At 48.0% G+C, this 27,897-nt stretch overlaps 1 protein-coding gene across 13 annotated transcripts in view; it reads right to left on the bottom strand.

Moving 5' to 3' along the window:
- The window catches only part of CREB5 (cAMP responsive element binding protein 5), a 426,900-nt gene that overhangs the window by 110,701 nt on the left and 288,302 nt on the right, over positions 1-27,897 (bottom strand). For all 13 annotated transcript variants that reach the window (XM_051853248.3, XM_051853251.3, XM_089316046.1 and 10 more), the window contains one exon: positions 1,638-1,764. In XM_051853248.3, coding sequence (XP_051709208.1) covers positions 1,638-1,764 — 127 coding nt within the window. The remainder of the gene's footprint in view (positions 1-1,637; positions 1,765-27,897) is intronic.

Below are 27,897 nucleotides of genomic sequence, written 5' to 3'. Positions count from 1 at the left end.
ATTTCTCTACACTGAGCCCACCAAGCCCCTTTCCCTGCCTACACTTTGACAATCAAGCCCACTGCTCAACCAGGGGCCATCTGAGCTCCTGCTCACGTGAGTCAACATGCGAGTGCATCTCTCGTGAGCTGCGGGACATGAGACAGCCCCCTTCCACGTCTCCCTGCTCACTTCTCAGCCGCTAGACAGGGCTACCAATGCGTCCTGCTTTCACTGCGAGAATGAAACAAAGTCATGTCGGCGACTTCTGAAGATGTCGACAACTTCTTAAAATGTGAAAACGCTCTGCAGGGCCTTGCTTACAAGGCTGTGCGAGGCTCCGATGCAGCTGTCAGGAGGCCTCTCTTGGTCTTCCGAGAAATCCTGTGGCCCTGGGAATAGCACAGGCACCAGCCATCTTCAACAAAGCACCATGAGAGGGAGGACAAGGAAGAGGCACAGGGAAGAGACCACGTGGCCGGAGAGCAAGGCTTCCTGCTTCTTGGTTGCTTCGTTGTGTTCAAAGGAAGGCAGTGAATGCAGTCAGTATGAGTGGAGACTGGGCATCCAGACTGCAAGGATTCAAATCCCGACTTCCCCACGCCCTAGCTCTGTAACCTTGCTTAAGTTATGCAGCCTCTCTGTGCCTCAGTTTCGTCATCTATAAAATGGGAACAATGCTTTCTCATGGACGTGCTGTGAGATTGAAAGTAGAAAAGGTACAAATAGTGTTGTGGCCTAGAAGTAGGGCTCTGGAGCCAAAACTCCTGGGGTCAGGACTCTGCAGCTGTGCCTTTCAGCCAAGCACGAAGCTTGCCTTAGGTTCTTCACTCCAAGAACAGGGGCAGCAATAGACTTACCCGTAGGAGGGTTTCAGGTATTGGGCTAAGTGCTTGATTTATGCTGCTAGCAGGATTCACAGAACATGATATGCTCGAATATATGGTGGCAGCTATTACACACGATCACTATCGTTCTATTAATTATGCCTCTGAGATGTGGTTTGAGCACTCACTGGCAATGTAAGGACACGGCACAGAACCCAAGCTGAGGAACTTGTAGTACAATTGTCCCTTGGGACTTGTGGGGATTGGTTCCAGGAGGCTACTCAGATACCAAAAATCTATGGATGCTCAAGTCCCTTAGAGAAAATAGCAAAGTATTTGCACACGACCTACACAGTCCTCTCCTACACTTTAAATGATATCACGATCATTTTATACCAAACACGCATACATGTTATACAGGTAGTCGTTAATGCTGTTTCGTTTAGGAATAACGATCAAAACAGTCTATGTGCTCCGTACAGTTGCAATTTTTGAAAACATTTCAATTTGCAATTGGTTGAATAGCAGATACAGAGGATTGAGTAACACAGCAGAAAACACAGTCTCCCCCCCCAAATTCCGTTCCCTGGGTGGCGCAGCTCACGGGACACAACAGCAAGATGGGATTGTGCCTTCCAGCAGGGCACAGAAGGGCAGAAGCCAGCGAGCCGTCGCCTGGGGACAGCCAACAGGGCCCCCGGAGCAGACCGGCCCACGGCTCCACTCTCCACTCTCTGCAGTCAGCGTAGGTCTCGGTTTTTCCCGTCCTCTCTCTCGAGTGGCGAGCCTCAGCGCACGCAGGAAGAGGCAATGAGAAACATGAGTACTTACTGGCATTAAGACGGCAGAAGAGCCAGGCATCGTAGGGTTGGGCAGGGTCCCGGGCATGGAGGCGGGCATGGGCTGTCTCTGTCTGTTGTGGAGGTGTAGCAAAGAAGACAGAGAGCCTGGGACAGGCCTGGGAACAAAGCAAAACAAACACAGACGTTATCCCTGGTGACCTGAGCCCGTGTCGCCAGCCAGCACCCAGCACCAGCGGGGACACCAGCATCATGTGTGCCGCACATCAGACCCACTGATGGGAGAGCCACGTAATTGAGGACATTAGGGAAATAATAACAAATAAAATACAAGCCTAGTTTCCTCTGCCGCTTCCTAGCTAATACATCAAATTCCACTTCACTTCCTGACCCCTGTTATCTACCTAACGTTCAGGAGAAACCGGCCAGTAAATCTCCGACTCCCCCACTTCCACAGAAAGGGACTTTGTGATGACGTCCTGGGCAGCCTGAGATCCGTGCACATTTGTTTAGTCCCTGCTCCACACTCTCCTGCTCCTCTGCCTGGAAGCCTGCCGTGCTTTGCTGTGGATTTACTGTGGATTTGCAGAGCAAGCTTCATTCATGAATTCCCAACAGAAATCCACGTGGGCGTCATCGTTCTCCATTGTGAATGAATAAAACCACAGAGCACAAAGCGAGGCAGCCAGGTCACTGCAGCATTGCCGCGGGCCTTTCTCGGGGCAAGTCCAGAGCCTGACCCCCGTTCCCAAAGTCTGATTTCATAATGCCTCGAGGTGTTAGGCCATTGCACAGAGACCCTGAGCTGGAGCTGACCTGTAGCACTTGGGCAAGCTCGCCTCAGGGGAGGCCTCAGTGTTGGCTTCCATTTACAAAAAGCAAGAAAGAAATGTAAGGATCTCAAACTGATTTGCCGAGCCAAGGAATGTGCCGAGGGAAAACAGGAATTATTTGTGTTTATTAAAAATTGCAAACAAGTGACCTCCCTGGCTGAGTTCTCAGTCTCCTGATGCTCTCGCGCTCGGGGGAGCTGTGTAAAGGTCAACCCGTTAAATGAAAGACTTAACAACAAACAAAACAGAAACAAACAAACAGAAACCTCTCAGGATCTCCCAGTCAGCCCCATTAAATGATTTGACTCTGGATGTCACGAGAGAAGCTCACAGTTCCAGAATTAGCCCATTTGCTAAAGAAAAAGCGGAAAGAAGGCTCCTTCGTGCTAAGAGCCAGGCGGGGCTGTGATCCACGAAGCCAGGCGTCCGCCAACGCCCTCCCGCGCTGCACGCAGCAGCCTGCCCAGGGCCCCGCTGGAGAGGCAGCAAGGGCTGCTGCATTGGAGTCCGGTGGTCTCCCAGGGGACAGTCCTGGGGAGCTGGGGGAGGCAGAGGGGGAGGAAGACGACCAGCACGTTCTTCCATCGCTGCTGTTAGGATTCCCATGAAGATGAACTTCCCCACTCTTTTTCCCGGGGAACGCATTTGGAACTTGAACTACCACAGTCACACTCACCGCAGGATTCGTCATAAATTAGCCCGGGTTTCTATGCTTAGGAGAGCGTAGGTACGAGACTATAAAGCCTTTCCACTGAGGTTCCCCAGAGTACCCCGTAGCACCCTGTTTTAATAGGATGTGCATGAACTGGTACACAGATCCGCTAAAGCAAGTCCTTTATAACTGATGTGTTTTCTCACAAGCAAATGAAGGACTATGGGTATTTCTCGACATGTGCCCTGGGAACCTTCAAAATATGGATTAAAAGCAAGGACCAGCAGAACCTGGGAAGGCCTGTTAGCCAACAGCTCCAAACTCTTACCATGGTGGTGACTTCACCACGTCCCAACGCCTGTCTCAGCCGCAGGCAGACAGCTCAAGTCAGAGGGTAGGGAGTGTGGCTCAGTCAACACACTGTGTTCACTTTAAATTCTCTAGTCTCCATGTTTAGTTTGGGAGCTTTATAGAAAAGAAAATAGTTGTATGTCAGTGCATACAAGGCTTGGTGGAAGTCAGTTCTGCAAAGCCCAACGTCGATGCGCTGAGCTCCCGAACTTACTGGGAAAGATTCAGGGAGCGCACAGGTGTTGTCTGTGCATGCGGGCCCAGCTGCTCACCCTTCTCGCCACCGTCTATGCGCTCATGCAGACAGATGTAATAGGCACACAGAGCACAGGCAAGGAGAAGCAGGGCCCGGCACAGCAAACGCAACTGAGCATGCTTCTTTTTTGTTATGTTATCTGATAGCTCAGAAATAACCTGGGTGATCACTTCCTATTGATGTGTTCTTGTTGTAAAGAAATCAATTAGACGACCTAATGACGATGCGAATGGAAATGTAAACGTAATTAAATGTAAAGCAAGTTTTTATCCTTCCCCCAGTGATGGAAACTCCCAGCTGCACAGAGGAGCTGAGGGAAGGGTATGGCTCATCTGTTTCAATGTCCTTGTTAGACTGGCTATCTCCACACCATGCGTAGGTCTACCCGACTTTAAAATACCAAGTATTTCCTCATGAATTGAGGGTACAGGGATCCCTCGGGATTGCAACACTAATTTCCTAATGATACTAATCAGACCAGTGAGAACTGGATACGTTATTTGAGATCCTTGTATGTTTGGATTCTGAAGAATTCTGAGGTTATTGTTTTACAAATAGAGTCTAGAAATTATTCCTCCAAACCCTAGCTATCAAACTGGTAGAATTTTCTAGGCTTCTTGCTTAGGCTTGAAAGAAGGAAGGAGAGAGAGAGAGAGGAAAGAAGGGAGAGAGGGAAAGAGGGACGGGAAGGAACAGTGAGCAAGCCAGAACTAGGCTCTGTGCCTAATCATCAGTAGGCATGGACAGGAGTAGCCGGAGCAGTGTTCTCTGCAGCTAGACCCAAGAACCAACCACTTATCCAGAATACGCCTACCGCTGAACTAAGAGGATTACAACAACCGCACGAATTGTCTAATTCCTTTGTGTATATAAAATGAGAATTGAAATAATAACTATTATTTACTACATTATTCTTGTACCAAATTCATTATTTTGCACTTACACAATGCTCCAATTATTTCAAAGAATTTTCATACTTTTTTGAAATAGTGCAATATGGTAGGCCGGTCATCTTATTCTGATGTTACTCAGGTGTGAATGAATCCAGAAACATTTACATTTGTCCATGGCCACACAGGTCACCGAGGGCAACAGGGCTTGTGCTCAGCTGGGGAGCCCCGGCTTCCTCCGTCACACCTGGACGGCCCCCACGACTAATTATTGACTTTTTATGCTGAAATAAATTCACGGTCCATTTCCTTTGATATTCACACTGCTCCCTGGTTTCACGAAGTAGTAAAATTCTGTAATATTGCTAACATGAGAAATCACTCATCCATGTGAAATCATGATTCTCCCTTAAAAAAAAAAATTTCCCAAGCAGCACATCAGTGAGACCCTGAAAATAGGACGGCACATGGCAGTCAGGTTGTGCAAACAAAGCCCCACCAGCCCTCCCAGTGCAGGCTTGCTGCCCTGAGCTCGCAACTGCACACGTGAGCAGGCGGGGGCTCCTCTTTAATACCCAGATGCCTCTGGGTAAAGTATTTCTACTAAAAACTACTGAGGCATGAAACAAGGTACGATGTGTGAGCGCATGTTGAATTGTTCAATTACCAAACGCAGGCCTGCAGCATAAAAAAATCTCCCAACCTGACAGATTATTCCTCTTTGTACACTTGTACAAACACACTGCTTACAGCCGAAATCTCTGTAAGCTTTTCTTTCAATTAAAATGTCAAGGATGACAGGCTGTGTGTTCGCTGTCCTGAATGGAGCGATAGGTAGCCTAGCAAGCAATTTCATGCCCTGGCCCAGCCCACCCCCTCAAGGATGTTTTCCAGTCCCGGGGTGTCTGTACAGCCGGTACTGTCTGCCTGTCTTCCTTGCCCCTGGGAACACCTGGCTGTCTTCAAGGAGCTCCGGGCCAGTGCGTTGGCTCGGAGGGCTGGAGAGGGCCTCTCTGCAGACTCCTCTCCTTTCCCAGGTCTTCCAAGGAGCCCTGGACTCTCCGATTCTCTGTGAAACTGTCGGGACAGACAGCGAGACCAGGAACGTGGAGAAGCAAAGGGAAGAGGGCGAACACTGCACCACTGAATGCGGAGTGCAAACGTGGGAAAGTACGGAGCGGATAAGGAACAGCAACGGAAGGACGGGGTGGAGGGAAGACAGCATTTAAATCAAAAAGCTTAGAGCAAGAACACAGTGGGCAGGGAACAGGGCTCCAGGTGCCACTGCTGTGAGGGGCCTTCAGAAACTCGCAGAGAAGTAGAATGAAAAGTATGGATTTATGTTGGTGTAAAAGAAGTTTTCCTATGATACATAGAAAATGCATACTATGAAAAAGGTTATATATAGATTTAAAAATGTTTACAACAAAATAAACTCACATGAAAATATTTTTTAAAATTGTGTTTATTTGAAAGGAAGAGACAAAAAGATTCTTCTATCCTCTGGTTCACTCCCTGACGGCCCTCAATAGCTGGCACTGGGCCAGGTTGAATCCAAGAATCGGGAACCTAAATCAGGTCCCCCACGAGAGTGGCAGGAACCCAAGTACTTGAGCCATCACCTGCTGTCTGCCGGGGTGCACATGAGCAGGAAGCTGGAATTGGGAGCAGAGCCAGGGCTGCACCCAGGCACTCTGAGATGGGATTTGGGAGTCCCAAGCAGCACCTTAACTACTGCACCAAACTCTCCGCCCTAAACTCGCACTTCCAATTCCACTTTGCTCAGAAGAGCATTCCTGGCTCGGAGGAAGAGACGAATCCGACTGAAGCTCTAACGTTCGGATCCCAGCCTCTGACACAGCCACTGGACCTTCCTACTCTAGCTGGGTTTCAAGTTCCACCGTGACGACGCCAGCCACAGCGTCTAACCCAGCATCTGACCCACAGGACTTGTCTACACTGAACCAAGTTGAGCCTGTCTAGCATTCAATTCTTAATACCAAGACATAGCTGAAAGACAACTGAGCCCCACATAGAGGGTGCTCCTAAAAAGTAAGAGAGGTCGAGGAAAAAGGACTTTGCCTCCCACGGGCTCACACTTGCTTCTCACTTAACTGGAACATAATTTCGCGCGCACACACACTAGGGAGAGACTGTTTGTTGCCCACGGTGCTTCTATTTGCTTGGGACAAGAAATGCACACTTCTGGGCACTCTTTGAGTCAAGCACTGTGGTCCAGGTTGGCCCACGCTTTTGCCTGGGGTGGGGAGACCACAATAAAGAAGAAGGGAACACGAACTCCGAAATCTGCAGAGGCATCAGCACCTAGGGCTGCAGGCTTCCCCACTCACTCCTTGCCGAAGCGGAATTTGAAAACGTCTGCTTTGGTACAGATAGCAAATTGTCAGGACAATGGAGTGGATGGTGAAGTGGGAAGATGACCTACTCAGTGTCTCCCACAGGTAATGATTCCACTGGAAAACTGGACACTGAAGGATGCGGGCTCACAAGTCAGGCATCCTGGGTTGGAAGCTGAACTCTGTAGCTTAGCAAGCTGTGTGACCTCCACCAAGTGACTTGGCCTCTCTGTGCCTTGTTTCTTCAACTACAAAAGGGGAGTCATAGAAAAACTTGCTTCCTGGCATGAAAGAATGACCACATGTTCAATATATTGAATAGGGTAAATAAAAATCAGTTATTGCTTCTGCTATTATTCTTCCAAAGCATGGCTCAAACAACAGATTAATCTATATGCTTCAATTAATAATAATTACTTAATAATTAATTAATCTATATACTTCAATTAATAAATTGTGGCTTAAGCCTAAGACCTTAAAGAACACCAGTCCTCAGCCTTAGTGTAGGAGCTACAATCGAAGTCAGCCTGCCCTGCACAGATCAGATATTTCTTTAAAAACCCATCAACTACACCAGCAATCCTTCTACAGAGGCAAACAGACCTCTCTCACCCCCTACTTTAGAGAACTGCAAGATGACTTCACAGTATTTCTCAGAAAGGGCCCTGGAAAATACTTCCTCAAGTGGAACCAAACCAGTTCCCCAGAGCTCCATCCCTGGTACTTTGTTTTTCCTGAAAACAATGACAACAAGCCAACAGAAGCAATAATTAGAAAAACAAGAAAGCTGTCTGACTCGTATTTAAAATGATATCCTATTACCGCTATCTTTTTTATTTTTTTTTTCTGAATGAGCTCACTCCCTGAACCAAGTCTCATCGCCAAGCCCCCAAACAGAGACAGCAATGACAGTATCTCCCCTCTGAACAAATGAGACAAAGAATATGTGGCCCTGGAAAAGGCAGCAAAACACCAGCAGCTTCAGTGAAAATGCACACTCTCCTCGTTTTCCTAGACCCAAGAGGGGGCCTCCGGGAAAGACCGGACATTCCCCTGCAACAACTGTGTCCCTTCAACTTTTCTTTTGACGACAGGGATATGGGGGAGTGGCAGTGGGGAGGGGTCCAGGGAGTGAACGCTGCCTTTGAGTCTGTACCCTGTTCCCTGTCTTACTCTCAGCTAGTCCGGAGGACCTAGTGAAACAGTCAGTGTCAACCAGCATTGCCTCGGGGCTCAGCACCAACTCCAGGAAGCCCATCTCCAGGGGATGCCAGAGGCCAAGGCTCCAAGGCCTTCCGCAGCTCCGGCCTCGGGCTCCACGCACCAGCCTGTAGACCTTCCTTCTTTCCTGGCAGTCCCATCTCCCTGCATTTTCCCCAGTAACATTTGCCACTATGCAGTCAGTGGATGACTCAGTCAATCCTCGCAGATAATGAGCACCTACTAAGTGTCAGATTCTGCAGTCTCATTCAGAGGGGGAAGACTGGCTTGATTATGTAGCTTCCTTGCATAATACTTCCTTCCTAAGCTTCCAATTGGTGAGAACTGGTGACAACTTAGGTATGTTCTGTGCTCTGTTGGAATTTACTATCTGAATCTCCTGATTATAATTCATCCACTTTTTTTATGAGGCCATATTTGTTTATTTTCATTTTATTTGAAAGACGAAGAGCTATTCCACCTGCTGGTTCAGTCCCCAACAGTTTGGGAACTCAGTCTGGGTCTTGCACACTGGAGGCAGGGACCCAACCACCTGAAGTATGATCTGCTGCCTCCCAGGGTGCACATGAGCAGGAAGCTGAATTGGAAGCCGAGCTGGGACTTGAACTCAGCATTCCGAAATGGGCTGCAGGCATCCCAAGCAACATCTTAACCGCCGCACCAGACACCCACTCCTTGTCAATGATTTTGAGTGATTTTAAAAAATGTCTTTGCTTCCAATTAGGCAATACATTTCATAAACAGAGACCGTGCCTGCTTTGTCTACTATAGTAGATACTTCTGGACCACAAGAAAGTGCATGGTATCTATTAGGTGTGTGATAAATATTTATTGAGTTAATGAAAACATAGATATCATGGAACTCTCTGAATAACGATGCATATTGCCAGATCAGAGTTCAGCAAATTATCTTTGCTAAAAATTTAATTGGCTTACTTCTCATAAGTGAAACTCTAGTTTACATTAACAGCTGCGTGTAACCCATTTTTGTCCTTGAAAAGCATAAATGAGGGGACTGGCACTGTGGCATAGCATGTAAAGCCACCGCCTGCAGTGCCAGCATCCCATATGGGCGCCAGTTCGAGTCCCAGCTGCACATTTCCGATCCAGCTCTCTGCTATGGCCTGGGAAAACAGTGGCAGACAGCCCAAGCCTTTGGGCCCCTGTACCCACATGGGAGACCCAGAAGAAGCTTCTGGGTTCCTGGCTTTGGATTGGCACAGCTCCGGCCATTGCAGCCACTTGGGGAGTGAACCAGCAGATGGAAGACCTCTCTCTCTGCCTCTGCCTGTGTCTCTCTATAACTCTGCCTTTCAATTAAATAAATAAAGAAAAACAAAGAAAAGCATAAATAGTTAACCCAAGGTAACCTGTACTTTTTACCATGTCCCTTGAATTAAACTCAAGCTTTCAGATGTGTTCTAGACCAATTTGTTTCTGTATCAATGAAATGAATTCAATTTGAAACTATGGTTTAGGTATTGCAGAAGAAAAGGCCAAGAATAATTCAGGAACACTCATCTGTCTCCAATCTGTAGAATGTTCTAAAAGTTGGATGCGTGCCCTGCAATAAGGTTGCACTTGATAGTTCTCAGAGCTCTGTGCACCGAGGTACCAGTTCCACCCCCACCACGGTCAGCTAAGCATCGCATTTCTGCTTTGCAGAGACTGATCAGTACTGACAAGGGCACTTGTGGACTCGTTATCACGAGGGGTGTCGGAAGTTCGATTTACCACACAAGGTAAATTTGGCCCTCCTTTGTATCAGATTTATACGAGAGACGCCTTCTTTTATAGATGCAGTATCTGATGTCTTGGCAACATCAACCTCTTATTCTTTAAATGAATGCCTGTCTACGAGAAAGCCAAGAGCAGTACTAAAAAGTCATACAGCCAAGAGAGCTGCATCCTGCCGGAGTCATTACTCAGCTTTGCAGCGTACACGCTGCACGCACGCAGGTGGAAGGGGTGCTTACTAGAGCTTGCAAGTGTTTGAGAAAGAGAGAAAGAGAGAGAGAGAGAGAGAGAGAGAGAGAGAGAGAGAGAGAAGGAAGGAAGGAAGGAAGGAAGGAAGGAAGGAAGGAAGGAAGGAAGGAAGGAGAGAGATCTGAATTTATGGCCATTCTGTTAAGATGACTAAATCAATCAAAGTCTCTCTCTCTCTCCACCCCCAAAAACTGATTTCTGCATCATTAATCTGAATTAGTCATTCAGTCAGCCTGATTCATTTAAGCTAACCAAAAACACGGCTGGATTGGTTTCTATTATAAAAATAAAAAATCCGTCCTTGAAATGTGATCTTTGTTTCCTTGTAAAAAGCTAAAGGCTCGTTATAAAGATCTTTTATAAAAGACCCTAAAGGCATGAACAGTTTGGTTTTGGCATGGGTCAGCTAGAGAGACACGAAGAGACGGCTTTTCAATCGGCCAATAACTTCTCAGATGCATCAATTATTCATCAAGTTACACTTAGAGAAGGCAAGTAAATGCAGGTCAAAAAGCAGAAAGTCCAACAGGATTCTGAACACTGGTGGGAGAAGCGACACACACCTGACTGTCTAGGGAGACGCACATGGCTCCATAGAATCTCTTCCTGCTGTGAGTTGTTAGTAAGCTTCCTCCTTGCTTCCTAAGGACAAATTAGTACCCTCTGATTATGAGCCTGGCCATTCACATGGGATCGCCTTCATTTGCCACACATGAATAATTCATGAACGCATTCACCGGCACTTGCCCGGCTAGTGTGCAGGGGCAGAGCGCTCCCCGCGCTTCGAGAGAGCATGGCGAGGCCCCAGCCCCACCCCAAGCTCTAAGTCGGCCATGCTGTTTCAGTTCCTCCTGGCCTTTTTGCTCGCTGGTTGTCATGTTTAACAGGGGTACTTTGTGGCGGCATCACCCGCAGCACACTCTTCACATCACCTCGGATCCAAAAAGACACTGGCATTCTGCAAGCTCCTCCGTAGCTCCGGCTGCGGGGGACTTTGGCAAGAGCAGAGGACCTGTTGGATGCACCGGGCAGCCTTTGTTCACGATGTGCAGTCTGTAAGGCTCCTTGCTACGATGCCCCCGCTCACGCCTTCCTTGGACCTCTGCTTGAATCTTGAGGCACTTTCCAAATCTCCCTCCTGGGACATGAAATTTATGACACCTTCCACCCCGTCGCTCGCCAGGGTTGTTTCAGCTCTTTAGGGGGTGGTGCTAGGATTTATTAGCTCCCCTGATCCGCCGGCAGGGGAGGGGATGTGTCTGAGGTCCAGAGGGAGTGGCTCTTGGCAGCTGTGACTCTGCACACAGACGGCGCAACCCTGGGCTGCACAAAGCCTGATTTCCCAAGCTCTATGAGGGCACTGCAGAAAGCTCAGGGAGAAAGGAAAAGATTGGTACATTTTGGTGCAAACAAAATTGAAATTTATGCATAGGAGGGTCTTCAAGATGCTCATGAAAAAAATGAAATGGAAAGGTTAATTCATTTTGGTGCAAAAAATTCTGAAATTCATGTATGTGAGGGCCTTCAAGAAGTTCATGGAAATGCATATTATGAAAAATGATGTGCAAATTTCACTTTTTTTGGCTTCAAAATGAACTCCTCTTTTAAATCTACTTCCCATGAACTTTATGAATTGTCCGTGCCTTCCTAACGACCAAGTACCAGCAGTGCTGTGGGCTTCATTTGTTCTCCAAGGAAGCACAAGGAAACAGGCAGTGTGGCACGAGGCTTTGCACACCTCTCACTACGTCATCCCAAATGTGAGCTGCAAACTCAACAGCGGCCACTCCCATACATATCGAGTAAGAGAACCCATGGGATGAGCGTCACAGCCTAAAGAAAGCCTAGGCAAGCAAGGGCCAGACAGCACGAGAGGGCCAGGACTGGGAGGCGAAGACATGAGCACTGGGAAAAGTTCTATAGATGCACAGGACAGCAGGAAAGACCTCCAGGAAAAGGAAAGGAATCAAGAATTCTTTAGCCAATGGGCACAGTGGTTGAGTCTCTGCTTGGGACTGCAGCATCCCATTTTGGAAATCCTGGCTTCAGGTCCAGCTCCCTATTAATGCACACTCTGGGTGGCACCAGGGGATGGCTCAAATAGCTGGTTCCCTGACACCCACCAAGGAGACCCAGACCGAGTTCCAGCCTTGGCTGTTGCAGGCATCTGGGGGGAGTGAACCAACAATAGATAGAAGATCTCTCTTTCTCTCTCAACCTCTGCCTTTCAAATGAATAAATAAGAATTCTTGAGTCAATGCAAGAGACAACAGAGAAGACTGGGAAGTGACAATAATCTGAATGTTTCTAGATTTCTAGATTCAGAGAATAGTTGCCAGTTACCTTCTCTTTTGTAAATATTTATTTATTTGAAAGGCAGGATGGAGGGGGCGGGGGGAGGGAGGGAGGGAAGGATGGAGGGAAAGCCAGCTTCCACCTGCTGGTTCATCCCCCAGAAAACGGCAGCGACCTGAGGCGGGCCAGACTGAAGCCAGGAGCCCCGAGGTCCATCTTTGTTTCCCGCATTTCCGGCATTGGCGTCATGTTCCGCTGCTTTCCCAGGCACATTAGCAGGGAGCTGGGTGGGAAGTGGAGCAGCCGGGACTCAGAGCAGCGTTCTGCTGGGTGCTGCCAGCGCCACAGGCACAGGCTTAACCTTAACCCACTGTGCCACAGTGCTGGCCGCATGAGCAGTCCTTTCCAGTCCAACTGAAGCACAATCATCGTGGATCCGCGGCAGGCACACGGGACTTCAGTTGGCAAAGAATATCTCCCAAGAACCAGTCACGAGAAACAATAACACGTGCGCTGAGGGTTTGGAATTCCTCTTAGCAGGCTTCTAAAACAGTATGCTTGCCCCCTTCTGGCCTGGTTTTTGGGAGAAGGACCTGGCAGATCTCTCTCAGGCCTGAATTAGACCTAACATTTTCTCTTATTCCAGTCAGAGTGGCTGTCAGAAAGGATGGAGGTAGTGTCGGTTGCCATCGGGAACCATAAAATCCAATACAGCAGCTTTGTGTGGCTGACAAGGTATGGGCTTGGGCTGCCTCCTGTCTCTGCCACAGACCAGCGATGTGTGAACTGGGCAGGACATTTATCTCTGCTTTCTCATTAACAAAAACTATGTGGCCACAATGCCCAGGTCACAGGTTTGGTAGAGGATGGTTTGAGAAAATATTCTGAGTGTGCTTGGCCCTTGGAAGATGATCAAGAGACGATTCATGTAGAAAACAGAATTCTGACTAGTATCATTTAAAAATACTAAATCGGGGCAGTGCATATCCTGCAGTGGTTAAGCTACCACCTGGCGGGGCTGGTGTTGTCCTGTAGTGGGTTAAGCTGCTGCCTATGACGCCCGCAGCCCATATGAGCACCAGTTCATATCCCAGCTGCTCCACTTCCAATCCAGCTCCCTGCTAATGTGCATGGGAAAGGGAAAGCAGCAGAAGATGGCCCAAGTGCTTGGGCCTCTGCACCCACAAAGATGAAGTCTTTGCTCTTGGCTTTGGCCTGGCCCAGCCCTGGCTCTTGTAGCCACCTTGGGGGTAAAGCAGCAGATGGGCGATCTCTCTCTCTCTCTCTCTCTCTCTCTCTGTAACGCTTTAAATAAATAAATAAATTTTTAAAAGGAAAAAAAAAGGTACTACTTGGAACCCTTACATCCCATATCACAGGGTTTTGTGCTTTACTCCCGATTCCAGCCTCCTGCTGGGAGGCAGCAGGTAATGGCTCCAGTACTGGGCTTCGGGACCCACGTGCAACACCCGGATTGAGGTCCAGCCCCCTGACTTCAGCCTGGCCCAGTCAGGGCTGTTGCAGGCATTTTGGGAGAGTGAACTACTGAATGGAGGATCCCCCAACTTCTTTCCATTCTCCCTCCTTTTCAAATGATGTAAATAAATAAAATCTTAAAAAGAATGATAACCCTGACCAGCTAAAGATTTCCTGATATGATAAACACATAAAAATAGAAACACAAGTTCAAGCTTAAATGGTTCTAAGTTGGGGGGTGAAGCATTGGAGGAAGACCCCGGGAAGCATCCAGCCTCCACAAAGGATGCATGTGGCTCTTTCTGTATTGTGAGTCCCAGTGTGGCCACCATTATCTTCTCGAGGAAAACTGCTCTGGTCTTCAGGCCAGGATGGTCCCTGTTATAACTTCGCAAAGCATGTACCAATCTCCTCCCTAGATGAAGGAGAATTTGGGAACACTGAGGCTGGCACAGAGTAGAGGCTCATGGAGGGTTGTTGAATGACTTAATGACGTTATCTCATTGCACATCACCTCTCATTTCCCAGCAGCTGTACCCTGATGACACATCATGACAAGGATCTTCTCTAAGGGCCACGAAAATTTGAAACATTATCCTGATTTCTAGGGGCTGTCAACTCATTGTGACTTGGGCAAGGGGTATGGGAGAAGGGTGGAGTTTCTAGGAAACTGTGCATCCTACTTAGTGCAAGCTTCCCTGAGCCACCTTTCAAGTTCTCTCACTTTGCAAGAGCACTTATCACAAAGCTCAACTGATATTAATCTGAAACACTTAGGAAAATAGTAGCAATAAAATTCATAATAATGATACTTGGCATTTACTCTGCACTTTGCATCCAAGGGTCTCAGAAGGCTTTTCAACAAGGCTTTGCTATTTTCCAGACTACTTGTGGACAGACATGTAAGCATGAAAGTGCTGGTTGTGGCTTCCCTGTGGAAGGAGCTGGTGGTGGTGCTGGGTCCCAAGATCGCGATGACAGCCACGCTATCTATGTCCACATACATGCTCACTCCCCACAAACACCTGCAGCCATCTACACGCTTAGAGGCCAAAATGACAGAAAACCTCCTGGTCTCAAACCTTGGATTGCAGGTTTACCCTTTTAAAAAAAAATGTGTTTACTTATTTTGTACATTTGAACAGCAGAGAGACAGAAATAGAGATCTTCCATCTACTGGTCTGCTTCCCAAATGCCCAGAACAGCCAGGGCTAGGGCAGGTCAAGTTAGGAGCTGAGAATTCCATCTGGGTGTCCCACGTGGGTGGCAGGAACACAACTTTTTAAGCCATCACTTCCTGCCTTCCGGGGTGTGCATCCGCAGGAAGCTGGGGTGGAGTGGGGGCTGGGAGTGGAGCCCAGGCACCCCCACAGGGCGCGTGGGCACCCCAGCCAGCGGTGTTGCTGCTGCCCCCGCTGCCCACCGCTCCCCTCCTGGGTCTACCCTTTCATAGGCCTGTTTTATTTTGGTATTTCTCTCAGCCCTCTTCTTAGGGTATTTGTAAGGATAATTGACATGTCTGCCTCTCTTCTTTAAAGGCATGACGTTTTAAAAGGCTGATTTTTCTTTTAAGTTCATTCTGCAAACAATTTTGTTTAGGTTTAAACGATTAGCTAAAAGCCACACAGGGCTTTATATATAAAGTGTCTCTTCCCAGGCGCTCTCCCCTTCCCCGGTGGCCCTGCGTTTTGCCAGAGAGAGACTTGCTCAGTTTCCCAAATTACTCCCCAGACAGTCCTACTGCTACTTGCAAACAAATGTGGTATTTGGGGTTTCAAGTTTAAAATGTAATTTGGTATCATTTCAGATGTCTTCCTAAAGCTTAATAAACCTCTTCCCCAGAGGGACTTGGGGTCTGATTTTAATTTGTGGTAGGGTTATGGGCAGAGTAAATGTCAATTTTAGCTATAGACAATAAGTCCCTAATATAAATAGAAAGGGAAAGTGAGTGACAGTGATTTAAAGACCATCCACCACACCACGCTTGCTCATGGGAAGGAACTATTCCCTAAGAAATCCCTTCCCTGGTGTGTGATCGGAGCCTGGTTTCTCCTCGAACCCCCTGAAATTCAGTCACTTGCAAAAAATAAATAAATAAGAAATAAAAAGGGCCAATGGTACTTTCTCAGCACGTGTCAACAGACATGTGATCACAGAAAGATGGAGTGAGCGAGCGAGCACTTGGCGGTTTGGCTTTGTTTGTCATCCACTGCCCAGTCACTCATCTGCCTGGTGACCTTGGTCTGTGTCCTCGGTATCTCTGACTTCCATCTCTTCCCCTAAGACATGAAGTGGCTGCACCCACCATCCTCAAGGACATCTCTAACCCTGAAACTATAGAAGCAGATAGAATCTAGGGTCAGTCCCCCGACTGTTAGATCCAGAGCTGCGGGTTCCAGGGAAGCCACACCAGCCATGCATAGATTTTCCTCAACACTGGGGACACATGAGTGGGCAGTGCCTCACTGGCCATCCTTAAACGGAGCCCTAAGGGCAGGACACAGTTAACACGCTCAGGCAGGAGCCAGGGATCCCACTGTGTGTGCTGGGGTATCTTCCTCTCCTATGGGAACAATAATGCTTTAGTAGACATGAAATCACAGTTTCATTGTTCTGTGCACTACAGCCAGTTGTTTATTAAGCAGAATAACATCTTTTGAGAGAGGTAGGAAAGTCCCCAAATAAGTGAATTCTGTCTTTTCAGTGTGGTGGCATCAGACCCTTTGGGTCTGGGTTTAAACTGGGCACTTAGAGAATCACAAAAATCCTCCAAGTCTCTGAACTGCAAGAAAAAATACTGACAGCAGTACCACGTAGATGCTGAGTCTACCTGCTGAAGAAATAAGGTGACATCCCCAAGCCCCTATTTTGAATCCTACGGATGATGCCATCCTCAGCATATGTGACAGTTAATTTCACGTGTGTATCCACGAGTTGCCCAGATATGTGGTTAAACAGGAATCCTGGGTATGTCTGTGACAGCGTTTCCAGAAGAGAACAGCATCTGAACTTGTGGACAGAGGAAAGCAGTCTGCCTCGCCCAGTGTAAGTGGGCATCACCCAACTCATTGAGAGCCTGTGTAGACATGGGGACACATGAGCGGGCAGTGCCTCACTGGCTGTCCTTGGATGGAGCCCTGTTGGCAGGACACAGATGAGGGGAGAAGTGGGAATCTCTCTGTGCCCCACTGCTGAGGACAGGGCTCTCATCCCCCAACCTGGATCTGCGAATGACCATTCAGTGCATTGCTGCTTCTGAGGCATCTGGACCTCACCCAGAATGTACACCACCTGCTTTTCCAGGTATCTGCCTGGCGGATGGTAGATCACGGAACTTGTCAACCTCCATCTCGAGTGAATTAACTCCCTAGAACAGATGACAGGAAGATAGGTAGGTGGGTTCCTTCGCTTTCATTGAAGTTACATCCAGTAGAGCCATCATAAATAGAAAGATTCCTAAGATCAAAAAGCATTTAATATACCCAGCCTATCAAATATAGCTTAGCCAAGCGTACCTCCAACGTGCTCAAAGCACTGGCATAATCCAGTTAGGCAGAGTGGCAGAATCATCTCACACAAAGCCTGCTTTACAGGAAGTGTGGAATAGCTTGTGTAATTTATTGACTATAGCACTGAAAGTGAAAACCATAGTGAATCTATGGGTATACTTCTACAACATTGTAAAGGTGAAAAATCATAAGGTAAACCATTATGAAGTCCGGGATCACCTCTAGCTAGCTAGCATCCATCTATCTATCCAGCCAGCCAGCCGGCCAGCCAGCTAGCCACCTATAACTCCTATTAGTTTGTTGCTTTGGAGAACCCTAAGATAGTATCCCATCTTCAGTTCCTTTTCCCTAGAAAGTGTCCTAAGTCTACTTAAATGTGTTTGGTAATAGTGAATTAGAATGAACACATTAACTTTGACATTCCTCATGCTGTACTTATAATCATTCACCAAGTTCTATTTACCTCATCCCCCAGATAGACTTGGAAACCAGCCCTGTGGCTCCACTCGCATTGCCAAGACCCTGCTCCGAAACTTGGTTTTCTTTCACCTGGTTTTTTCCAACAGTTTCTCCCTCTAGTTTCGCTCCTCTGCACCCCAGCCTCTGTATTACAACCAGAATGGCCTTCGTGAACAAAGATCATGCCCCATCCCTGCTCAACAGGCTCAGCTTTCTTCCCGTAGCATTCACAATCAAATGACAACATCCTTGAAGTGCTCTCATTTTTCTTTTTAAAAACTATTTATTTGTGAGAGAGACAGAGACAGAGAGAGAATGTGTGCGCATGTTTCCATCTGCTGGGTCATTCCCCAAATGATTGGACCAGTCTGAAGCTGGGAGGCGGGAACTCCGTTCAGGTCTCCCATGCAGGTGGCAGGAACCTAAGGAACTAAGCCATCACTGCTGCCTCCTGTGGTCTGCATTAGCAGGAACTTAGAGTCAGGAGCTGGAGCCAGATACTCAGCCCAGGCACTCTGCTGCGGGAGGCAGTCACTTTCAGCAGCGTCTCACCTGCTAGGCTAAAAGCCTGTCCCCGCTTACCTCTTCCCTGCCTGACACTCACTTGGTCTAATTTGTTACACTTCTGTCTCACGTTCCCCCCTCCCGCTTTCATTCATTTCCTAAAATGTGCCAGTATCTTTCCTACCCCAGGGCCTTGATACCTCCCTCCTCTGGCCTGTATCTGCAATCTTTAGCCACCTGCTCTTTTGTTAACCAATTCTTACTCAGTCCTTAGGATTCAACGGAGTTATCACATTCTTAGTATTTCTCTGATGTTCAAGTGCGAGGGAGCTCTAATGTAGAGGGTCCCAGTCGCCCTGTGCCTTGCCTGCATGTCATCCACGATGATCCGTGTGGTATCTATCTGTCTCAGACTGCTGTCTTCCCTGACGGCAGCGGCTAGGTCTCTGCACTGCAAGAGGTAAAGTGTTGGACTTCTCTGGAGCACTGGGAGACGTGTGCCTACTCCTGGGAGAGTGCTGCTCCACGTGGACGAAGAGAAGATGCCCACAGCATCAGGAAGAGTTCCTAGAAGCTAAGAGGACCGACCCAGCCTAAGCGAGCACCAGAGTCTCCTACACAGCATGGCTAACAGATTTGTCTGCCTTTCTGGAGCCTGAGGCTGTTTCTCTTGACAAGAATAAAAGCAAAAGTGCCAAGTGGACATGTTCGGTCCAGGGCCTACGATTTTTGCTTTAGCTCAATGCTGGAACGATCAACCGTTCTTAGGCTGGTTCAGTGTTTTCCATTTTTGCCCACAGTTTCCACTGTGGAAGCTCTCCAGAAGGGTCACACACCGTAACTTTAATAGAAAGTTCCCAGGCATCAGAGATATATGCCACGCAAACCTCTAATTAAAAGAAGACGGACAGAAAACTGCAGTTAAACGTGTCACGGACTGCTTCCCTTATAAGGAAGAAAGTGGAAAAAGATCTTCTGTTTGTTCACTCAAAAACAAAGTAAACATCAGTGACTTCAGGGTCCCGCACGGCTGAGGGAATTCATTTTCTTAATATGGAGCGAGCCCTGGAGTGACAGGACAGAGCGTGGCCATCTGAGAGAGGCTGTGGACTGCAAAGCTCTGGCAGAGCCTTCGGCCTATTGGTCGGCAGCCAGTGTTTGTCTTCATAAATGAATTCCACATCTTTATTAAGTTAAGTAGTTCACTTTTTTTATTATTTGAAACATACTTTAAATATTTTGTTTTATGACGTCCTGGAAATTGATATAATTCCCTTCAGATCAAGAGAGATGGAAAAAATCAATTACACTTTTGTTTTGCACATTCAGAGCGATTACACAAAAATTAGGCTGCGATTTATCCATTCTGATGAACATCACTGGAAGTCATAAGCGACCCACTCAGATGGCCAAAACTAAAGGTGTCTTTCTGATGAGATGATTTTGCCCAGAAAAGTCTGAAATGATGACTAGGGTATTCAACAGATATACACTCCTAGCTTGAATGAATCTGCAGGAAACAATGCGGTAAGAATTACATCTCAATTGGAAATTAACCCTTTCTAAGAGAAACTTCTGCAGGAACAAACCAAAACACATTGAAAGCCCCCAGTGAGCACCCACTGGCAGATCCTTTACACGCCACGGTTTGTAATCCAGAGACTGGATCTTATTCAACACATTTTATCTGACATGGATGGAATTTCAAAGTCGGCCCATTTACAGATGCGTTAATTGGCTTTATCCAAAATAGGAGGAATTTTTAGGGCCATTTAAATCCTTAGAGTTGCTGGTTGGGAAGGCAGAGGAGGGCCAGGGAGACACAGCCCAGCCCTAACAGAAACTTGTCTTCCCCACTCTCCAAAGCCCAGTTCTCAAACTCTCCTAATGGGTTTCACTGTTTTCTTTCCAGTGCTTATCGTCATCAGGGAACCACACATTTGCATCCCTAATGGACTCTTTTCAAAAGCGTGTTGACATTTCAGTAGGTTTTGCATAGCTCTTAATGCTGCTCACAATTTGGGCAGCTGCCCATAAACCACCTTATATGGGCCTCAACATATAGGCTGTCTGCTTTACTCACAGGGTTATTATGATTTTTTTTTAAATCCCTGGGAACCTATCTTAATTATACTCTTAAAAAAGTGCAAACTCCAAAGTTAGATGACTCAGAAAGAGAGCATCTATCCAGATACCCACACACAGGGCAGCATCTGAGCGACAGCCATCTGGGAGACTCCAGTTTAAAATGTCACCTGCTGTGTGAGGCAGTCACCTCTTTAAGCCAGTATTTTTAGCAAAAGGAAACAGATATAAATAAGACCATCGAGATAAACACAGGTTAGAGGAGAAAGCCGAATCAAGCAGGCAGCTCATCACGGGCGCACAGACTTCCCTGGACTTGACTCCCACATTTTCTACAAAGACCAAGACCTCAGAGAGCCTGCAGAGGGGCAGTCTGAATCCTACTTACTGTGTGTGTGTGTGTGTGTGTGTGTGGCTTCAATAAAAACACTATCCAACAGAGACATGACAAAAATCATTTTCTAAGTTTCTCATTTAAACCATTGCCTCAGCCTCTGCTGTTTTAGGAACTGCGCTGGGAGCCTGGCATGAATAAAAGATCATCTGTGTCCTTAAGAAACTCATCATCTATTAAGGGAGATTGACAAGGCATGGAAGTCAGTGCAGGGTGTAATGGGAGACACCTTCTCAAAGCGGAATCTAATACCCCGGGTAGGGGGCGGGGGTCCAGGAGAAAGGTCCTAGAACAGGGAGACACAGGAACTGGCCCCGGAAAGATGAGAAGTTGGCCCTGCTTCACCTGCACATGTATGGGTGTCTCAGTGGTGTGTGAGCGTGTGTGCCTGAGCGTGTGTTGGGGAGGGGATGGGGTATTGCTGGTAGATTCCAAGCTGAGTTAACCGTTAACTTGGCAACTTGTTCAGGTCGGTCGACAAAGGCCGAGAAGACATTAAATGACTACCGTCATTCATAGCTTAACCTGAGATGGACAGAGTTTTTCTGGATGGTAACAACTCTACGCAGAAACAGAAGCTATCTGATGCCCAGCCCGCTCAGGTTGGCCTGCCGTATGGGCCACAGTGGGCACTACATCCAGCTAGAACGTTCACAATGGGTTTTCCAGTGTTTTCAGGTAGCTGGCTGAGCTGCAAGTTAAGAGAACCATTGGAGACGGTACAGTGCAACTCTGCTGCTGTGGGAAGCGAAAGGCAATGGAATAAAAAGGAGGGAGAGGTGGTGGGGTAGGTGGGAGGGAGCCACTGAGAGCTCTTGGGCAGGGACCAGGCATTTTTCAGACTCAAAAGAGCCCTCCTAGGCCCTATTGTTCCATAGGAAGCTGCTTTGGAAAAGGAGCCAGAATTCGGCCTGCCTTTTTCTGATCCTGAAGGCTTTTCCAAGTTGCAACGCTGGTCTAGCTGGTTTTTCTGCCCAGAATTTCTAGTTCCCATCTATATCTTACTCTGAGCTCAGTAACTATAGACAGGCAGAAGATGCTGGAGGCGGAGGGTAGGTCCCTGCAATCGCTGTTATGTGCTATTTTCACGGGCAGGATGGAAAGAGGCTGTCTGTGCTGAGTGGCACTTTTCTCCCTTTCGGGGACTTCCCTGGAAACACATTCGTTTTGGTTTCTGCAGAGAAAGATCCTGCGTGAGATGCAGCCCTAACAAAATAATAATTTCCCATGGCTTCCAGCACACAGCTTCAAAAAGAGATTTAAAGACACCTATTTTTTTTTAAATCTACACTGACTTGAAACCTTTGGATAAAAGACATTGCTGTCTGCTAGTTCCTAAACCGATATTGGCAGTTGCTGAATGCACCCTTTCTTTGAAAAGGAAAAGAAAGAAAGAAAGAAGGGAAGGAAGGAAGGAAGGAAGGAAGCGAGCGAGCAAACCTTGGTCATCCTGGCTTCAACATGAAAACGAAACAAGGACATGAAACAAGTTTGCTGCGCTGAACAAATGGCCCAGGCCAGCCCTTCCCATGCAGGCTGGCTCTCAGAGCCAGCCCAAACCCTGCTCCTTCGTGCTTCTGCAAATGAAACCCGGGGCTGTAAAAGTGTCAGCCTGCTTTTGTCAGGAATAGCTAGTAAAAAATAATTGGAGGCATTTCACAGACAAGATGCACAATGTTCATCAGATAATGAGCCCACGGATCTTTAATATGTCGCTGCTGAGTTTCCTCTTGCCGGCAAGAATCCCAAGGTGTGGAGACGTTAGAATACAGCTTATTAAATGGAGAAGCTAGGACAGGACTCAAGGCTCCACGACGGTTCCCAGCAACCCAAACACCTTCTCCCATGCCCTCCCGCCATCCCATGTAACCTGTCCCCACTGCAGATGCTTTTCTGCCCCCATGGGCCCTTCCCTCCAACCTGCCGTGGCTGGAGTTTCCCCCTCTTCAAAGAAGCTGGCATTATATTATCAGACAAATGAGTAGAATACCCGCACCCGGCTCTAGACACCAATGAATAACATGCATCAGATACCTCATGCTCAGAGTATGACTCCACTTAGAAATGGTGTAAGTGGGGGTGGCACTGTGGCGTAGCTGGTAAAGCCGCTGCCCGCAGTGCCGACAACCCATATGGTCATTGGTTCGAGTCCTGGCTGCTCCACTTACTTTTTAAAAAAATTTTTAAAAGATTTTTATTTATTTATTTGACAAGTAGAGTTACAGACAGTGAGAGAGAGACAGAGAGAAAGGTCTTCCTTCCGTTGGTTCACTCTCCAAATGGCCGCCACAGCTGGAGCTACGCTGATCCGAAGCCACGCTGATCCGAAGCCAGGAGAAAGGTCCTTCTTCTGGGTCTCCCATGTGGGTGCAGGGGCCCAAGCACTTGGGCCATCCTCCACTGCCTTCCCGGGCCACAGCAGAGGCACTACTGGGACTAGAACCCGGAGTCCACGTGGGATGCCGGCGCCACAGGCAGAGGATTAACCTAGTGTGCGACCGTGGGCCCCCCCAGCTGCTCCACTTTCAATCCAACTCTCTGCTGTGGCCTGGGAAAGCAGCAGAAGATGGTCCTTGGGCCCCTCCTACCCATGTGGGATACCAGGAAGAAGCTCCTGGCTCCTGGCTTTGGATCGGCGCAGCTCCAGCTGTTGCGGCCATCTGGGGAGTGAACCATTGGATGGAAGACCTCTCTTTCTCTCTCTCTCTGCCTCTCCTTCTCTCTGTGTAACTCTGACTTTCAGAAAAAGAAATAAATCTTAAAAAAAAAAAAAAAAAAAAAAAGAAGTGGTGTAAGCTTCACTGGGAAGCATGGAGGTGGGTGGAACTGCAAGTCTTTTTCAGATGCGGGGTTATTTTCCGGTAACTTCCTGGCTCGAAACTTCAGTTCTCTTAGCCCATAAATGTGGGGTGTTTTTTTTTTTTTTTTTTGGTCGGAGGGGAGGAGGTGTTAAAGGAGAGCTGGGAAAATGGCTGAGGCCCACAGGCCTTTTTTCCTTGTCACGTCGTCATCGTTGTCAGAGAGATTCACTATTACGTCTGAGGACAGGGGGAACTTCGTGGCATTTTGAATTCCGTAAAAACGTCTCCAACCATTTTTCAAACATTTTGAGGTTTGGCACAAATCTGAAATCCATCTTGCCAAGTACTTTCTCCCCATAATTTTTAAACGCGTGTGTCTTTCAAGGGAAATTTAATCCGTATGTTTCTGATTCATTTACACTTAACTCATCAAAATGGTGTTTTGTGAGAGCCATTTGATGTTTGAGAAGTCTTACGGGGCTTCTCCTTTCGTAAGTATGAAAAGCCTTTCTTTCTGAGAATCAGAAAATCCCATTTTACCAGCTGTAAGCCAAATGATCGGAGCTGCACTAAAAAAATCAAGAACCTGCTGAACTGAGGAGGCTGGAGGAGAGCAGCCACAAAGGTGCAAGCCAATGTCCCCACAAGTCTGCCTGTCCCACGTCCACTAAGGCTTCCAAACCCAGCCAGGCCCTGATGCAGATCGCCCCTACCCGGACTCAGAACAAAGCCTGGAGCAGAAAAAAAACTTCAGGCCTGGACACAAATTCCCCTTGTTTCTAGAGATTTGCAATGGAGATCTCCCAGCTGGGAATCAACGGAAAGAAAAGCTGGCACATTTCAACAGATAGATCTATTGCCCCGGAATTCATCACTGAACACCAGAAGTAGAAGGCATTCATGCAATTTCCGATCCAGCAGAATTTCTAATCCAAGGGCCAAGAGGTACCTGAGTGGAATGGGATCTTAGACGCCTCCAGGGAAACCGAAAATCTGTGGATGGTCAAGTCCCTTATGGACTGTAAATGTAGTGCTATGCATATGATGTACACACATCCTCCTGTGTGCCTTAAATTGACTCTAGATCACGCATCACACCTAACACAATGCAAATGCTATGTAAACTGCTGTTATATTGGATGGCTTAGGAAATATTGACAAGAAAATAAAAGCCTATAAGTGCTCAGTGTAGGGGCTGGTGGCATAAGGAGTAAAGCTGTCACTTGCAGCGCCAGCATCCCATACGGGTACCGATTCGAGTCCTGGTTGCTCCACTTCTGATCCAGCTCCCTGCTAATGCCCCTGGGAAAAGCAGCTGAAGATGGCCCAAGTGCTTGGACCCCTGCACCCACACGGGAGACCCGGGTGAAGCTCTTGGCTCCTGACTTCAGTCTGGCCCAGCCCCAGCCACTGCAGCCATTTGGGGAGTGAACCAGCGGGTGGAAGATCTCTCTCTCTACCCCTCTAATTCTGCTTTTCAAATAAATAAAAATAAAATCATAAAAATACTTTTATGGGTATTTTAAATTTTAATTTTTTTCTGGATATATTTAATTAAAATATTTTTAATCTTTTGATCGTTCATGAATGTTGAACAAGCAGACACACAGGGCCAGCTGCATGTGCACGTATAGACACACACAGCAGAGTACAGGGGGCTGTGACACAGAATGTTTCTCATTGCTGTCACTTACATCAAAGAAGTTTGAAAGAGTCGGCATTGGGCATAGAAGTTAAGACGCCACTTGGGATGCCAGTATCTCATAGCAGAGCTTCTGGTTCAGTCCCTGATCCACCACCTCCAATCCAGCTTCCTGGGAGGCAGCGGATGATGGTCCAAGTACTCCTATCCTTGGCACTCATGTGGGAGACCCAGACAGAGTTCCAGGCTCCTGGCCTTGGCTTGGTCCAGCCCTGGCTGTGGCAGCCATTTGTCTCTCTGCCTTTCAAATAAAATGAAAGACAAAATTTTAAAACATGTGTCCAGATGACTTCACCAATCAGAAAAACACATTTGGTTTACTAATAGCTCAGCTAATAGCACTTCTCAATCAGCCTTATTGACGATCACACGGCAGGGGCATTGTGACACAGAGGGTTAAGCAGTCACTCGGACCACCCACAAACCCTATCAGAGTGCCAGTTTGAGTTCTAGCTACTCTGTTTCCAATCCAGCCTCCTGCTCCTGCCTGGGAGGCAGTGGATGATGGCCCAAGTATCTGGGTTCCTGCCACCCACGTGGCAGGTGGAGTTCCTGGCCCAGCCCTGGCTGTTGTGGGCATTTGGGGAGTGAACCAGTGGCTGGAAGATCTCTCTTCCTCCCCATCCTCCGTCCTCCCCCCACCACCTTGCACACACACATACACCATTCTACCTCTCCAAAAATTAAATCAAAACTTGAAGAAAAAAAAATCACATGTCAGAAAAATCCAACGTGATTCTTTTCATCTCATGAAGGGAACCTTACAAAACACTTGTCTACTCCACCCAAGTGGTTCGGGAGAAGGGGGCAGAGAAAAGATAGGACAGATAAACAGCTGGGAGAGGAGAGGATCAGAGTCCTCCCACCATGATCTTCACACAGCCAGAGCGATTTCCCATTTGCATTCCCTGCACCTGCTCAGCTGAAGATCGGGACACGCGAGTGCCAGCGCAGTTCCCAAGTGTACTTTCTAAGCACTGGACAATCATTAATTAGCTAGAAACATCCTTCCCAGGTTGGGAGGCACCATAGTTCATCTCCAACAACACAGCTTGGGGGACCCCAGGGCAGCTGGACCCTCCGGCACCTGGGGAATGATTGTGGGAAGATTAATCAGGCTGACTGGCGGTGAAGAGTCAGGACAAAGCATTTTGAAAAGTGTTGCTCCCTTGCACTGTCCCAGGTCAGGGACACCTGGGACCTCTGTGCCTCCCATTGAAAGCTGCCTCCGTGGGAAAGGACGCAGAATAAGAGGACCACTCTGAATTTCCCCTTGCTGTCAGGGTGCAGACCGTAATGAAGGGCAGAGTGGGGCTGGTCAGGAACTGTGGTCTAAAACCATTCCCTAAGCGCGGAGGAAGGGGGAGGAAGCAGCCCGATTCAGAGCCCAGAAGTCCACATCCTGCAGGTGGGCGGGTGCTGTTGGGAGGCAGCTTCCAGCTCTGCACTCACTCACTGGCAGCCAGAGCTCCCGCAGGGAGAGGGAGGGAACACGAGGGTACTGGGAGCACAGAGCCTGACTAGGTGATCATTACCCAGCTCATTTATAGCCCTGACCATCGCACTCGGGACAGCAGGCTCCACCCACTGGCCAGACCCCGCCTCTCCCCCTAGACCAGAGTGGGCAGTCTGTGCAGCAGGTGCCTGAGTGCATCCCGGCTTCTGGAAGCCCGGTTACCCTGGGGGACCTGCACACCCCTCACCTGTGCCCCTCCCACCCACGTCTGCCTCTGCATCCTCCCGGGCTTCACTGTTCTAAGGAGGCGGAACTTCAAAGAGGGCTGAGAAGCATTGGCAGGAGCGTTCCCAGCACCGGAAGCTCACTGGCCTGGCTGGATGGAATTGTTCCTCCTGTCGAGGCCTCAGAAGCTTGCCTTGCTCCTGGGTCCTGCTGCCGAAGGGCCTTGTGATGTTGGACAACCCCCTTGGCCTGTTGTTTTAAATCGATAAACTGAGCTGGCTGGGCCAAATGGCCTCTAAGGTCCCCACCTTATCAGTGCATTGAGAATTACGGTTCTGCCAATGCCAAGGAAGCTCCAGGCGGCGAGAGCGAACCCAGACCCAGAGCGGTCCCCTGTGATCTGTCCTCTGGAGCTTCCTCTTTGTCCCCAGAGGAAGGAAATGACAGAAAGCAGCCGTGGACTGAGCTGAAGCAATATCTGAATTCAGAAACAAAATGTGATCCACATTAGGGCGGATGTCAGTGACAGCAAAACTAAAGGCGCAAACGCAATGTGAGAGCAATTTACGTCCCCGTTTAGACTAAATGGGTTTATTATAATTGCTGCTATTATGATTAATTCCAGAGGAATTAAATGGGATCAGCCCTTTATTCCAAAGTGTTGCTGAGTTGACTGAAGTAGTACAATAAATAAGAAGGTCACCAAGAGGCAAGCGTAAAAGAAAGATCTCCGTATGCCATCAGAAGAAGGAATCTCACTTAACTAAGAGGGATGAGAAAAAGCGCCCAGCCCTTCTCGGTGCCTCGATCAACTCCAGTGAGACGTTCCAACCTCGGTT

The sequence above is a fragment of the Oryctolagus cuniculus genome, chromosome 16 (genome assembly GCF_051225735.1).
Source record: "Oryctolagus cuniculus isolate XC-2025 breed Fujian yellow rabbit chromosome 16, ASM5122573v1, whole genome shotgun sequence".
Taxonomy (NCBI): Eukaryota; Metazoa; Chordata; class Mammalia; order Lagomorpha; family Leporidae; genus Oryctolagus; species Oryctolagus cuniculus.
The sequence above is the reverse complement of the archived record's forward strand: the minus strand, read 5'-3'. Positions and strand labels throughout refer to the sequence as shown.